This window comes from Miniopterus schreibersii (genome assembly GCF_964146895.1).
Source record: "Miniopterus schreibersii genome assembly, chromosome: 16".
NCBI lineage: Eukaryota > Metazoa > Chordata > Mammalia > Chiroptera > Miniopteridae > Miniopterus > Miniopterus schreibersii.
This window is the reverse complement of record NC_138116.1, coordinates 2,265,480-2,280,558: the sequence shown is the minus strand read 5'-3', so window position 1 is coordinate 2,280,558 and position 15,079 is coordinate 2,265,480. Positions and strand designations below refer to the sequence as shown.

General features: G+C 61.9%; 2 protein-coding genes across 4 annotated transcripts; both read left to right on the top strand.

Moving 5' to 3' along the window:
- The first annotated feature begins 544 nt into the window (after positions 1-544).
- LOC308568508 (protein IL-40) lies at positions 545-9,737 on the top strand. Of its 2 annotated transcripts, XM_081161503.1 has the most exons (6): positions 545-1,661; positions 2,048-2,080; positions 5,790-6,089; positions 7,578-7,847; positions 7,969-8,065; positions 9,039-9,737. In XM_081161503.1, exons 1-6 carry the CDS (start codon positions 1,625-1,627, stop codon positions 9,043-9,045), a joined length of 744 nt encoding a protein of 247 aa, XP_081017629.1. In that variant the 5' UTR covers positions 545-1,624; the 3' UTR covers positions 9,046-9,737. The 2 variants fall into 2 exon arrangements, with proteins under 2 accessions (XP_081017629.1, XP_081017628.1); XM_081161502.1 differs by lacking the exons at positions 545-1,661; positions 2,048-2,080 and having other exon boundaries at positions 4,636-6,089.
- Positions 9,738-10,103: 366 nt separating this feature from the next.
- On the top strand, positions 10,104-13,949 carry SYNGR2 (synaptogyrin 2). 2 transcript variants are annotated; one of them, XM_081161500.1, is made up of 4 exons: positions 10,104-10,257; positions 12,083-12,320; positions 12,662-12,801; positions 12,900-13,949. In XM_081161500.1, exons 1-4 carry the CDS (start codon positions 10,159-10,161, stop codon positions 13,095-13,097), a joined length of 675 nt encoding a protein of 224 aa, XP_081017626.1. In that variant the 5' UTR covers positions 10,104-10,158; the 3' UTR covers positions 13,098-13,949. The 2 variants fall into 2 exon arrangements, with proteins under 2 accessions (XP_081017626.1, XP_081017627.1); XM_081161501.1 differs by lacking the exon at positions 12,662-12,801 and having other exon boundaries at positions 10,122-10,257; positions 12,900-13,935.
- The last annotated feature ends 1,130 nt before the right edge of the window (positions 13,950-15,079 follow it).

Below are 15,079 nucleotides of genomic sequence, written 5' to 3'. Positions count from 1 at the left end.
GATTCCAGGTCTGGAGGCAGCATCTGGGCAGCTCTGACCTGGTGCCCTCAGGCCAGTGGCTTCATGTGGTCATTAAAGGCTTGGCTGACTCTTGTCCCTGTTCCCGTCCTCTCACTCACCCAGCATCACAAGACCAGTCTGTCTGTTAACACGTGCTGGGCCCCGTTCCAGGCCTGGCAGCAAGTCTGCTGGGAAACAGCTCTGTGCTTGGTTGAGGGAGGGAGGCAGGGCAGACACCAGCCCGGCCACTGAAAGTGACACAAGTCAGCCCTGGACGGCATGGCTCAGCGGTTAGAGCGTCGGCCTGGGCACCGAAGGGTCTCGGGTTCCATTCCTGGGCAAGGGCATGTACCTGGGTTGCAGTTTTGATCCCTGACCCCAGTCAGGGCACTTATGGGAGGCAACCAATCGATGTGTCTCTCTCATATCGATGTTTCTCTTTCTTTTTCTCTCTCTCCCCTTCCCTCCCCCTTCCCTCCCTCCTACTCTCTAAAAATCAATGAGTAGAAAAATTAAATTAAAAAATAAAGTGACACATGTTAATTAGCAGTTCAGGGCCGAAGTGTGGTTCCAGCCAGCAGCCTCAGCACCGCCTGGGGACTTGTTAGAAATGCACATTCTCAGGCCCCACGAGGCCTCCTGAAGCAAAAGCTCTAAGGGCGGGGCCCAGGGGTAAGGCCCTGGCCGATGGAGGGCTGGGTGCTAAAGTGAGGGAACCACTGCAGAGAACCACCGCACAGAACCACCAAGGTCCTTATCACATTCTGGCCCTCCGGTGAAGTTTACCGAGAAGCAGCCAGGTGGAGGCAGGCTCCCTGAGGGGCTGTGGAGAGGGGACACGCTTGGAGGCCTGGGGACATCAGCAGACAGGGCCTCAGTCACCCTCCGAGTGACTATGAGGATCAACTAAGCAATGGCTTCTACAGCGTCCTGTCCTGATGGGCGCCTGGTCCTTCCTAGGAGTGCGCCCCCCCCCCCGCCCCCGAGCTCGAGGGCAGTGCCTGAGCACTGCACCTGTCTGAACACACTCCTAGGCTGGCTGGGGCCTCACCCAGTCTAAGGTTAAATTCGAGAGCCGAGCCCAGCATTGGCCCCTAACAGACGCCCAAAAGGTGGTCATGAATGAACCAGCTGGAGGTGGGTGGAAGTTGCCTCTCCCACCTGCTCCTCTGATGGAGTCTGGCCCCCCAGTTCTCCAGCCTGTGTGTGAGACTCCCCTGTGGAGCTTGGGAAGGACCCCATCTTTACGTCCTGTCACGCCAATAGTGTAGGATAATCCCCCCACCTTGAACTCGTCAGATTAACCAACTCAAGTCCTCCTTAGCAGGTAACACACGCGCTGCAGGGGTTAGGACAAGGACAGTACCTACCCAACAGCCCAGGGGCCCACAGCCCAGCAGTGGTGGCCCCAAGGCCCAGGCGCCTCCTCAGTCCCTGCAGGGTGGGGCAGAGTCTGCTGCTCTGGGCTGAGCCCTGGTTGCTGGGGCCCTGGGGTGCTGGGGCCTCTGGGTTATCTCCTTGCTGCAGGTACCTCCCAGGGAGCATCCTGGGAGACCCAGAGTAGAGGCCCCGGACCAAGGGAGCTTTTTGGAGCCTGGGCAGAGGGCCCGGCACGCACAGAGGCATGAGGCTGCTGCTGCTGTGCTGCTTGGCTGTACTGGGTGAGCCCACCAGGGACATCCTGGAAGGGGGCCGCTGTGCAGAGGGTGTTGGGTGCTGGGGGCACAGGAGAGGTGGGACCTGAAGGTATGGACACCTCCGGAAGCACAGGACAGAGAGACAAAGACCTAGGCTTGAGTCTCAGACCAGCCTCTCGTGGGATGTGTGGCCCCGTCACTGCTTCTCCATTCTGGGCCCACTATTTACACATCTGCAAAATGGGCTGATGATACTAATCATGGGCTCAAAAGAACTTCTGTGAGTGAAGATACTTGACAGGACCGGGGCCTCCCATCTGGGCTCTGTAGGAGGCTCTCGGGGTGGACTCCAGCCTCCCCTCCCCCAGGGGGGCTCTTCTTACCCCCCTCTCCATCTCCCTCTCTTACAGCCACCAGCAGCTTCTCCATGGAGCAGGAGAGAGGTGAGTAGCCCAGCAGGCTGGAGGGAGCAGGGCCCCCGCCCGTGGTGGTTGCCTCGGCTGGGGGGAGGTTGCTGCTGCTGAGGGGGCATCTCCCGGTGGCAATCCCCGAGGGGAGTGGGAAGGAGAAGGCTGGGGAGGGGGGCCTCCCATGGGCTGTGTGTATGCTGTGGGGTGGGGGAGGGGCAGTACTGGTGAAGGGCAGAGGCGGGTGTGTCCCTGGGCAGATGCATTCCAATCACTCTGCCCCAGGTGCCAGGTATGGAGCGGAAGCTCCACAGATCTGCCCGGTGGGTGTGACAGAGAGAGGGTCAGGGTCATTCTGATGGGTCACCATGGCCCAGGATGGGGGTAATGAGTGAGTGGGGACATCCAGGCTCCCCCAGAGGTCCAGCAGATGGGAGGCTGCCCCACTCCTAGAGACAGCAGGAGGGCTCAGGACCTGCCCTCCGTGAGTCTAAGGGGCTGGTACAGAGCTGGGGGAGGGGACAGTCCTGGTCCTGCCGTTTCCCCTAAGCTCTGCCCCTCCGCTTTCCGGCTCCCCTCCCTTCTCGTCCCCTCCCTCCTGCGCCCATTTCTAACCCTGTGAGCCTTATGGTCAAGGTGGTGGGCGGCCTCCTCCTGCTGGCCCCAGGGCAGGGGAGCTGCGCTTCCTCCCATCTGGTCGCAGGGTCAGAGAGCAGGCATCCGCCTCTGGACACTGAAGGGCGGGTCTCACTTGATCAGCACAGGCTGAACTGTCATTTCCTCATTTGCTTTCAAAACACACTGTGGTGTTTTCACTAAAAAAAAGAGAGCAGAGCCCTGCACAGGGCACAGGCTGCCCAGCCGGGTCTCTGGGAAGTACCTGGGCAGGGCGGATCTCTCGCTCTCAGTCCCCTGACTTTGTTCAGACTCTTGCCCAGCACGTTCTGCTCACTGAACTCCTGAGAAACCAACTGGTAAATCATTCACTCGCTCACTCATCCAGCAAGCCCTGGCTGAGCACCTGGTGCCGGCCCCCGCTGTAGGCCCCAGGATGAACCCCTGCCCCCAGGGAGCTTATACTCCCCTAGGCCCCAGGATGAACCCCTGCCCCCAGGGAGCTTATACTCCCCTAGGCCCCAGGATGAACCCCTGCCCCCGGGGAGCTTATACTCCCCTTAGGCCCCAGGATGAACCCCTGCCCCCGGGGAGCTTATACTCCCCTTAGGCCCCAGGATGAACCCCTGCCCCCGGGGAGCTTATACTCCCCTAGGCCCCAGGATGAACCCCTGCCCCCGGGGAGCTTATACTCCCCTTAGGCCCCAGGATGAACCCCTGCCCCCGGGGAGCTTATACTCCCCTTAGGCCCCAGGATGAACCCCTGCCCCCGGGGAGCTTATACTCCCCTAGGCCCCAGGATGAACCCCTGCCCCTGGGGAGCTTATACTCCCTTAGGCCCCAGGATGAACCCCTGCCCACAGGGAGCTTATACTCCCGTGGGGCCGGGGAAACAGGTGATGGCTGGAGAGTGTGCTAGATTGCAGTTCATCGTCCTAGAGAAAAGCAAGTGATGGGAGGGAAGGGGACACACGGTGGGGTGGGGAGGCAGGGCAGCATTTACTGGGAAGTTGGCACTGAAAGGGGGACCCCCAAGCAAAGACATGTAGAGCAGGATGTGCCTGGACAAGGGCCTGCAGGGCCATAGCACAGAAGGGGGGTGGGGGGGAGGGGGAGCAGGACCGGTCAGTGGGTGCGGCTGTGGGAGGGTTTGCAGAGAGGCAACCTGACTGAACCTCGTGGGTCCTCTGGGCGGCTGTGCTGAGAAGAGACACCTGGGGGCCTGGGTACAGCCCAGGGAGCCCTTAGGCTGCCCCCCGATCCAGAGGAGAGACCCGTGATAACATGGAGAAAGGGTGGGGTGTAGCCCGAAGGTGAGGCCAGCTGCACCAGCTGGCGGGCGGGCCCAGGTGGAGCTGTGGAGACAACGCGAGGCTTGGGCCTGAGCACCTGCGGGGACTGTGAGGCACAGCCACACATGGAACCTCGTGCCCCTGGAACAGCTTCAGCGGAGCGAGAAGTGGGGCAGAGGACACTGGGTGCGAGGGACCTCAAGCGCCAAGACTCCAGAAAAGCTAACTGCGTGTTTCGAAATCCCCGAGAGTGGCCCTGAGAGTCACCCGCCGGCTCCCCGCGGGAGAGGCGGGAGATGCTCCGAGCAATGTGTCCTCAGGTGACCCCGTGGTGTGACCGTCACGGAGCACGTGCGCACGCCTGGATGGGGCAGCCTGCTGCACACCGGGGCCGCAGGGTGGAGCCCCTGCTCCCCGGCTTCCCGCCTGCACATCAGGTTCCTGTAGGACACATGCAGGGTTGGCTCGGGACAGGAGAAAGGTCGCGACAATGCGGTGCACACGCCGGCTGGGGCTGCTGCCGGGAGCACGGCGACCGCCGGACGGCATGCTTTATTATTACAAGTGGAAAGAGCACCTCAGGTCTCAGGAGTTGGGTCTCTGGGGTTGGGACTAGAATGTCCAAGCTTCCAGTGGTCACAGAGACACGTGTGGGGAGAGGGGTGACCCCAAGGGCCTCTGGGCAGTGCTGGGCAGCTGCTCCTCTGTCCCTGGCTTGGACATAAGCCGTAATCGCCTTAACTTTTTTCTTTAGCCACAGAGGGAGGGCCCAGCCTCCGCCTGGCTCAGCTTCTGGGCCCAAGGGTGGCCTCGCTCTCATCTCACCTCATGGAATTTTGAGTGTGTCACCCAGTCATTCAAATGTTCTGAGGCACTTGGTGAACTTTAAATTAAATGACAGACCACTTGGTATTGGTGAGCGAGATGCCTACGTACCCTAAGGAACCCAAAGGAAAAGCCCCCGAGTCTAGTTAGGGTCACGAGTGAGGGCCCCAAGCAGTGTGCAGGAAACTGCTCCCGTCCGTGAGCTTATGTAAATCAAGCTTCTATTCATGGCCCTCGAAATGGAAATGAAGGTGGGCAGCTTTTTCCTTTCGCTTTTATGAGTCAGGGTCTTTCCCCTGCCTGCAGGAAGCAGAGAGAGAGAGAGAGAGAGAGACAGAAAGAGAAAGAGAGGTGTCTCGGGTGCCTCTGCCCGGAGGAGTCTGGCCCAGTGCGGCTCTGGGCTGTGAGCTGAGCCTTGGGCCCCAGGGTCACACTGATGACATAATTGGTAGCAGTTTGCAAAATGGTGCCCCAGAGAGTAGCTTCAACTCTAGATACAGCTTTTTTTTTTTTTTTTTTTAATCCTTACTCAAGGATATTTTTTCCATTGACTTTTAGAGAGTGGAAGGAGGCAGGGGTGGGGGGAGAAACATCGATGTGAGAGAGGAACACCAATTGATTGCCTCCCACAAACGCCCCGATAGGGGCCGGGATCAAACCCAGGATCCTTGAGTGCAAGGGCTGATGCTCTAACCACTTTGCTACCCAGCCAGGGCCCTTCAGTCCTCTGGTAAACGCTGTTCTGCTGTGTGGATGGGCCATGTTTTATTTGCGGACCTGGAAGCTGTGCCCGCCTCTCGGTGGTCGTGAACAGTGCCGCTGGGACATGTGCGCGCCTCGCCTGTATCTGATCCAGTCCCGTTTTCAGCGCTTTGCGTGTATTTCGAGGAGTGGCGTTGCTCGGCCATATGGTGATTCATGGTTTAACTTGTCGAAGAACCGACAAACCAGCATTTTCTCACCGCGCTTGATAAATGTTGGTTTCCTTCCTCCCGTTCTGTTTCACCTTCCAGAACTCACCCCTGAGATCTTCATCGCCTACCAGGTCCTGGAGGTCTTCCCCCGGGGCCGCCAAGTTGCCATAACCTGCCACTCACCCCAGGTGCCCCCGCCTGTCACCTACTCCCTCTGGGGGAGCCAGAACATTGAAGTGGCCAAGAAGGTGATGAGGACCCGAGACCCGGCCTCTTTCAGCATCAATGTCACACTCAAGTCCCGGCCAGACCTGCTCACCTACACCTGCCAGGCGGTCACCACCTCGGGCCTGCGATTAACCAGCGCCGTGCTGCAGATGTACTGGGAGCTGTGGACCAGTGAGTATGTAGGGAGTGGGGGCGGGGCGGGTGGGGCACAGGGCCTGGAAGGTAAATGAAGCTCCTGGGGAGTGGAAAGCGTGGGGACTGGCGTCTGGGACAAGAGGTTGCCTGGCTCCAAGGGCCACTCTCTCAATCCCTTGGGGCCTGCTCACAGGCCAGGTATAGATCCTGGCTGGGCCCCCAGGACACAGTCCCCTGGCTGGGCCACAAGAGGGCTGAAGAGAGAGTGAAACAAGTGCCGAGGGCTTGCTGAGCTCTGACCTCAAGCTGATAAACTGGACACATTTTATGGTCATCTGGTATAATCTCAGCAGCTGAGGGTGAGGTCAGGGTTCCAGCCTCTACGGGAGGAAGCGAAAGCTCTTAGAGATCAAGGCAGTTGTCCCAGGTTGCCTGGCTTGCAAAGGGCAAAGGATTGTTCCAAACCCCACTCCGTGGGGCTCCCAAACTTGCATCCTTCCCATTCCTGTCCCCAGCTGCCCTCCTGGTGGGGGGCCTGGGGGTGGGAGCCGGCAAGGGTTGCCAGACTGGTGCTGGGGCTGTGACCCCATGGGCCTGAACCCAGACGGAGACAGCCTGGGGAGGAGAGCCCCGAGTTTGGAGCGCTACAGGCAGAGGGTTCAAATCTCCACACTTGCAGGCTGTGGGTTCTTGGGCAAGTTACTCAACCCCTCTGAGCCTCAGAGAGGTTGCTTCATCTACAAAACAAAGATAGTAGGCCCTGCTCCAGGAGGGGAGAAAGGGGTCAATGGAAGTTCTTAGTCAGTGGAAAGAATTGGGCAAGGGACGGTGGGGTTTAGAGCATTAGGTGGAAGGCCCTGGAGGATTCCAGAATCTAGACTCTCCTAAGTAACAGTTCTTGTCCTTGGCTCTTGTATTTCAGTGCAAGAGCCAGGGCTGAAAGAATGTAAGTAGGACTGCCAGAGAAATTTTGCATAGGATGTGCTCATACTAAAAAATTATCCATGGTTGCCCGGCCAGTGTGGCTCAGTGGTTGAGGGTTGTCTCATGCACCAAGAGGTCAAAGGTCAGGGCACATGCCCAGGTTGCAGGCTTGATCCCCCAGTAGGGGGCAGGCAGGGGGTAGCCAATTGATGTTTCTCTCTCACATCCATGTTTCTTTCTCTTTCTCCCTCTCATTTCCTCTCTCTCTAAAAGCAATAAAAACATATTTTTAAAACATTATTCATTGTTCACATGAAATTCAAATTTAGCTGGGCGTCCTGTATTTTTCTTTGCTAAGCCTGGCAATCCTGAATATACTACATGAGACTAAAACCAAATGAGAAGTTGTGTGGTACACACTGCAAGTAGGGCAGAAGCCCAGACACAAGGCAGAGGGAGTAATCCAGAAGGCTGCCTGGAGGGGGCGCAATCACCCATAGGCCTCCAAGCTTGTTATTTTGTGACAAGGGAGCTTGCTGAGGAGAAGCTGTTCAAGTCTCCCAGCCATGCCTGAGCTTCCTTTCTGTCCCATCCTGCCAGAGCCCGTGTCCCAGCTGCAAGCTAACTTCACCCTGCTGGACAGGTCGTCAGGCCCGAGGGTAGAGATATCCTGCCAGGCATCCTCGGGCAGCCCACCCATCACCTACACACTGGTCGGAAAGGATGGGCGTATCTACATGCAGCAGACACCACACCACGGGCAGCCCGCCAACTTTTCCTTCCCACTGACCCAGACGTTAGACTGGTTCCAGTGCAAGGCGGAGAATGCCATCAGCGCCCAGAGCAGCCCCCTTACACTGGTGCCCCCAGGTGAGAGGGCCCCTTGGTTTCCAGCTGGCACTTCTGGGTAGGTGGGTGAGAGGTGCCAAGAGCAGGGAAGGGCATCGGGAAGCAGCCCTGCCTACCCTGGCCCCTCCTGCCTCCTTCACAGGACAGCTGCCCAAGGAAGCCACCATCGTGCTGGCTGCCAGCCTCACCTCCATCGCGGCCATCACCTCGGGGATGCTGAGCTGGACCGCATGGAGGAGGTAGGCGGTGGGTGCTGGATGTGGGGGACGGGGAGGAAAGCGGGTGGCCTGTGTGAACCAGCAGAGGCCCTGGCTGGAGAGCAGAGGGTGGTGGGTTTGTAGGGCAGGGCTCCCACCGGGACAAAGAAAGCGCCGTATCACTTGCGTGGGACTTGTAGAAGCTCATCAAGGGCCTGCTCTGTGCCACGTGCCTGCTGAGGGCTGGCTCATTCGTGGCGTTACGTGACCCTGCCCACTGGCCCCAGTGTGCGGCCCTGCAATTCAGTCGGCTGGCCCCTGAGTGGGGCACTCCCCTGGGTTCCTTATGGGCCTGAGGAGGGATGTTAGGGTGGGGGACATGCCTCCCGGGACCAGGGTGGATCAGGAGCTTCTGACCTCCATGGAAACCATGTAGGTCACTGCTTCCCAGCTGGTGACAAGAGGCAGGGATTGGACCTCCTGGGGTCCCTTCTCCAAGGTCATCATCATTCCAATAACTTGTAAAGTGACCAGGGCCTTTGTGTTGTGCAAACCCAGGCGCCACAGGCCTCTGTGTGCTTCACCTGCCCGGCCTATGGCGCAGTCACCTGAGCCCATCAGCTTCTCACCTCCCTTGGTTCCCGACACTGCTGTCCCCTGGCCCCGCCTCCTCAGTGGGCAGTGTCTTATCCCGTGGCCTCTGCCTCCAAAGTCTCTGTCCTTCCCAGAGGCCAGACTCGTGGGAGAGCCGTGTCACCTCTCTCTAAGCCTCAGTTTTTCCTTCTATAAAATGGGGTGTAGAGACCTGACTCCTACTCACCATGTGACTGGGGCAGTACTTGCCCTCTGGGTGATTCAGTGCCCCCTTTCATTTAGTGGAGTGACAAAGCCTCACGCCCCTCTTCCTGCCCTGGGCACCGATGCACTTGGCACCATAAAATTCCAAGAGGCCTTGGGAGGGGTGGCTGGGAGGTGAGTCTCCCTAACCTGGAGTCTCACCTCCTTTGTGATCAAGGTTGTGACCGGAAGATGCAAGGTCAGCGGAGTCCCCGGGGAGAGCCCCAGCCTTGCCCCCCGCAGGATGACCCCCCGTGTGAATGAAGAGCAACCCCGGCAGCCTGGATGCCTGCAGCCCCGTGCTCTGCGGGGAGGGTTGCAGGATGGGGTCGGGGCTGTGGGGGAAGAGGTCTGAAAGACGGAGGGGCTCGGCAAGGGCCCTGACCTCGCCCCTCCGCTGCTTGTCACCGCGCACACCGGGCTGGGAAGAAGGTGGGGGTCGACTGAAAAGGCCCAGCTGCACCCCCACCCAGGGCCTCCCCACCACACGCGGGCTCCCCTCCTCCCCAGAGCGGCACCCCATCTCCTGGAGGCCCAGTCCTCTGGCTCCACCCACTGACGGTCCTGCTCATCTGGGAGGACTGGGCCCCACCTGGCCAGCACCCCCCCCCAACCTTACCTGTAACAGCAAAGGAAGGCTGTCTGGCCTGTGGCCCCCGAAGCAGGCACCCCAGCCCCGCACGGAGCCGTCCGTGTTCAGACGCTCCGACCCGGCTCAGGCAAGACCTGGATTAAACTCTGCCCCGCCTGTGGCCTGGCCCCCCGTTTCTGTCCCCCGTTTCTGTCCGCACAGCATCCTGCAGCCCCGACGCCTGAAGCCCCACCGCTTCTCTACCTGGGCGCGGGACCCAGCCCAGGAGAAACGGGGGGCGGCCTGGACCCCACCCCTGCTTAGGCCAGGCAGGGAGGGGCCCGGCTGTGGCCCGCGGGCCCCACGGACGAGGGGTGCGCACAGGGCCCGCGTCCCGCCGGCTTCCTGGAGGAGGCGGCGGGCAGCAGGGGCAAAGCGTGGGCGGGGCCGAGGGCCGGGCCTCCGCAGCCCCTCTCGTCCTGGGCACCCTCTGCCCTCTCGGTGGCGCTGGGGCCAGCGCGGGGGGGGGCGGGACCCCCGAGGCGGGGCTGCGCGGGGTCCGGGGCGGGAGGGCCTTGCGGGCGCCCGCCGCCCGCGCGCATTTTGCCCTCGGTCCCTGGGGCGGCGCAGGCCACGCCCCGGGGGCGGCGCGGGGCGGGGCGGGGCGGGGCGCGGGGCGGGGCGCCCGCCGGCTCCTCCGCGGTGCGGGCGGCGAGGCGGCGGCGACATGGAGAGCGGGGCCTACGGCGCGGCCAAGGCGGGCGGCTCCTTCGACCTGCGGCGCTTCCTGGCGCAGCCGCAGGTGCTGGCGCGCGCCGTGTGCGCGGTGAGTCGCGGGGCGCGGGGCGGGCGCCCCGACTCCGCCCGGGCCCCGGGCGGCCGGGGGCCCGCGAGCGCGACAGGTGGAAGCGGCCTCGGGCCCCGGGGAGGCGGCGCGCGGCGCGGACCCGCCACCACCCCCCCCGCGCTCCGCCGGGCCCCTCCCCGGGGCCCGGGCGCCCCCCACCCCGGGGCCCGGGCACCCCCACCCCTGGGCCCGGGCGCCCTCCACCCCGGGGCCCGGGCACCCTGTATCCGGGGCCTGGGGGTGAGCGGGCCGGCTCCCTGCTGGCAGCGGGAGGGGTTTGGGGCGGCTCCAGGACAGGTGGCCGGCGCTCGGGACTCCAGCTTGGGGACTTCACCTGGAAGGGGCTTTCCCAGGCCACGTGGGGTGCGGGCGGTGGGGTGCCCAGCGCCCTGAGACAGGATCCCCTTTCCGCGCAGGAGGAGCCTGCAGGTCTGCTTCCCCACCCAACACCGGGTGAGGGCTTTAGGACGCACCCCTCCCCATGAGCTGGGCGAGCCCCCCAGCCCCAGGTTAAGGTTGGGGATGGGTCCCACGTTCTTGGGCACCTGGCATCCAAAGCCGAACAAGGTGGGCAGGCAGCGGGCTGGGCCTGCGGGGCTCACACCGCCCTTGCCTGGGACTGGAACCTTCGGAGGTGCCCCGGTGGCACCCATGTCCCCGCCTGGCCTGACTGTGAGGTCTGACTCCGGGAGCGGGTGCCTGTGTGTCGGGATGGCAGTGCCAGGAGTCGGGCCTGGCAGCTGCTCCCAGCATCCTGGAGTTCCGGCTCCATCCCGCTGTGGGTGGGGCTTGTGCCTGCCAGCTCCAGAGCCTACTGAGAGGGCCTTGTGCCGGCGGCCAGCCGGGTGGGGCAGGGCCCTTCCCAGGAGCCAGATGTCACACAGCCCCGCATCTGCTGACGGGCAGGGGGGAGATGGGCCGTGGCCTTGAAGTTTGGGGAGGACACCAGGTGACATGAGGCTGTTCCCAAGGGCCTGGAACCACCCCTGGAGTTCTGGCTGGTGCACCCCCTCCACCGGGTCCTCCAGGGCTCTGAGTGCAGAGCCCTATCCACAGGCCCGCTGCTCAGACCAGCCTGGAGCACCCTGTGTGGTCAGGACCCCTGTGGGTGGGAGGCAGGTGGGGGTTTTCTCGGAGGGGAGGAGCCAGGACGCCGGAGTCCGGAAGTCCTTGCAGAAAGCAAGCTGGACAAACTGGGGCGGCCTGCTGGGGCAGGGAAGTGGGAGGGGCTGGGGCTGTGAGTCTTCCCCCTCCGAGGGTGCTGGCTGGGCTGTCCTGAGAGGTGGGCCGGCTTCCTTCACTGGGGCGTTCAGGCAGAGAGGTTGGGTGCTGTGGAGGTGACTCAGGCAGGGGGTCGGGGGGTGAGACTCGAAGCCTGAGTTTCTATGATTCTGTGGCCCGTCCTGTTTAAAACTTATTGAAAGTGGAGGTGAGCAGATCACCCTTAATCCGCATCACACAAAGACCCCTCCAGGCACGCAGCTCGGGCGGGCAGTCCCCTCGCAGGAGATCCCCGGCCTTTCCTCACCGGCCTCAGTCCAGGAATCCCCAGCCATGCCCCTTGCGGTGGCAGCTGTGATGGGGCCGCTGGAGAGGGCCCGGGAGAAGGGAGAAGTGAGAACGAAGGCCCCCCGCACACCAGGAAGCAACTTGCCCATCAGCTCGCTCCCCAGGTTCCGAAGGGGCTTTGATGCAGACCTCCTAAAGGGGGACAGCGGCAGCGGGCGAGGCCAGGGTCCCCCGCTGTGCATGGCCCGTGGGGTTTGCCCGTGGCCACTCAGCCCCTCCCCGCCTCTGCCCCCAGGTCTTCGCCATAATAGTGTTCTCCTGCATCTTGGGCGAGGGCTACAGCAACACCCACGCCTCCAGTCAGAGGTACTGCGTGTTCAACCACAACGAGGACGCCTGCCGCTACGGCAGTGCCATCGGGGTGCTGGCCTTCCTGGCCTGCGCCTTCTTCCTCGTGGTCGACGTCTACTTCCCCCAGATCAGCAACGCCGTTGACCGCAAGTACCTGGTCATCAGCGACCTGCTCTTCTCAGGTACCTGCCCGTGGCACCTCCGTGGCTCCCGGGAGGTGAATAGGAGAGGGCGGTGTTCCCAAAAGCTCCAGGGTCCTGTGCGTACGGGGCCTCGGAGCCCCCTGGAGGGGAGCAGAGGCACAGGTCCCGCTCGAGCAGACAGGCTCGTGCACAGGGTTGCTAACCATCCAAAACCCACTGGTGCTCAGTGACGAGCGTGGGGCTTTGGAGCCTGGCCTCCGGACATGCCATCCTGTCTCCACCCGGGCTTCTGCCTCAGTGCCCTTTCCATTCCTGGAGGCTTCTGGGAGATGCCTGCCTCCCCCGTGGGGCTGACGCTGCCCTCCTGGCTCTCTCCCCAGGTCTCTGGACCTTCCTGTGGTTCGTGGGCTTCTGCTTCCTCACCAACCAGTGGGCAGCCACCCAGCCGGGAGATGTGCTGGTGGGAGCAGACTCGGCCCGAGCAGCCATCACCTTCAGCTTCTTTTCCATCTTCTCCTGGGTAGGTGGGCCCAGTGGGCCCGGTCATTGTCCCTGGTGAAGGGTGGGGGGGACTTTGAGAAGGGTGGTGGATTAACCTAGCCTTGGGACTCCCTGCAGAGCCTGCTGGCCTCCCTGGCCTACCAGCGCTACAAGGCCGGGGTAGACGACTTCCTCCAGAACTACGTGGACCCCACTCCAGACCCCAGCACGGCCTATGCCTCCTACCCAGGCCCCGCTGTGGACAACTACCAGCAGCCGCCTTTCACCCAGAATGCCGAGACCACCGAGGGCTACCAGCCACCCCCTGTGTACTGAGCCGCAGCAGGGATGGTAAAGGGCGCAGGGAGGGTGCCCGGGGGGCCACCCCTCAGTCCTGAACTCCTCCCACAAGGCGTGCCTCCTGGAGCTGCTGGCCCCTCTGGTCCTGCGGGACCTGTCCTGAGCCCACACACAGGCTGGAGAACCCCTGCCTCCCGTGCCCAGAGTGCCCATGCCCATGGGCTGCACCCACCCCTTCTCAAGGGCATTTTTTAGAAAATGGTTTTTAGCTAGACTTTTTTCATTGCTTTTCATGATCCCCAGCCTGTAGCTCTAAGTGCCTGACAGCTATCTGACAAGTGCCTTAGTTTGTCCCAAGCCCATAAGGAGCCAGGCCCCGGTGACCAGTGATTTGGGGTTCTCTGCCAAAGATGAGGTTGGGGGGCATCCCACTTGCTGTTGCTGGTGTGGGGCTGGGTCTCCCTTCCTCCTCACTCAGGTCTCTTCCCGCCCCTTGGCTCCTTTGTGCCCCCTCCCCCACCTGCCCTAGAGGGCAGGGTCTGCTCGCTCTTGGATCAAGGTCACTACTCTGTGCCAGTGCCTCTGGGCCTTCTTCCTGCCAGCCATGGGGCAGGGCTGGTGCCCACCCCAGGGGCCACTGGGCAACACTTTCTGCCCCGTGCTCCTGCCATCCCCCCGCCCCACCCCACAGTTGGGAGGGGCTTTGCCTGACAACACCCAGCTTTATGTAAATATTCTGCCACTCTTAGGTAGGTGGGGTGGGGTGTGCCCACCGCCCCCAGGCTGTTCTGAATGTATTAAAAAGCTTTGGGGGAAGACATCCAGCCCCCTCAGATTCTGTTAGACTGGTTTTGAGATGGAATAAATGTTTTTCTCATTCATAATCTCGTCATTGGTTGGGCCTCAGTAGGAGAAAGAAGTTCCACTCTGGGGGTCACCCTGCACCCTGGGGGGGGCGGGTACGGAACTGGCATTTTGAAAGAAGTTGTGTCACGCTGCCCCTCCAGGGTGTCTAGTGACCGCCCTCTCCCCGCCTGGGGTCTCATTCCTCACACCGCCTTCCATCAGCATCTTAAAATAGCAGCTGTGCTCAGCTTGTAAACAGGACGGGTTTCTGGGCTGCCTTGCCAGCGTCCTGCTGCGCCCTCGCTAGTTCTGGTGGAGGCACCTAGGTGCTGGCCCTCTGAATGCCCCTCTCCCAGCGACCCTCGCCTTCCCACCCTCACAGGAGAGGGGCACCCTGGTCAAGGCCAGGGTCCTCTACTTCCTGCAGACAGGGCTCAGCACCCCAGAAACCCTTCCCAGGCTGGACGTGGCAGGGAGTAGGCTTGGCCACCCAGCCCCCCTACCCCCTCGGGAGAGGCAAGGGCCCTGCTGCAGCTCCCAGCTTCCCTGTTGAGCAAGGACAGAGGTAGCTGTTAAAAGTGGGCCCCAATCATTTCAAAATCCCTAGTAAAAACCTGTAGGGGTCTGAGTTACAGGCTCACCACTGTGGGACACCCTGGTGTAACCCCGGCCCCTGACCCCACGTGCAGGGGGCGCACCTGCAGCCCAGACCCGCCCCCACCCTGGCAAACTGCCTCCCGTGAGCCTCCCGAGGCACAGCTGAACTCACTTTCCTGGCTCCTGAATTGCCAAGTGTCTGTTTCACAAACAGAACCTGACCCCACAGCCCCAGCTGACAGCCCTGAGCATGGCCTCATCTTTCCGACTCGGGGCCCCAGGCTCCTCTGTTCACCCATTCTGTCCTAAAACTCAGCTGGACAGGACAAGCAAATGCTTCGTGAAAACTTCTCAGTCAAAAGGGTGGCGGCTGAGAGCAGCAGCACTAGGAAAAGATCGGGAAGGAACCCCCAGCCAGCTGGCTCTGCGTCTGCAGTGCAGCCTGGGGCATCCCAGGTGGTTAAAGAGAAACGGCTTCCACCAACGGGTCTGCTTTAGTGTTCGTTATTAACTTCACACACTACAACAGAAGAATCGGGGACCCGTCCCCGACTCCCCCTGCCTCACCCCCCTCT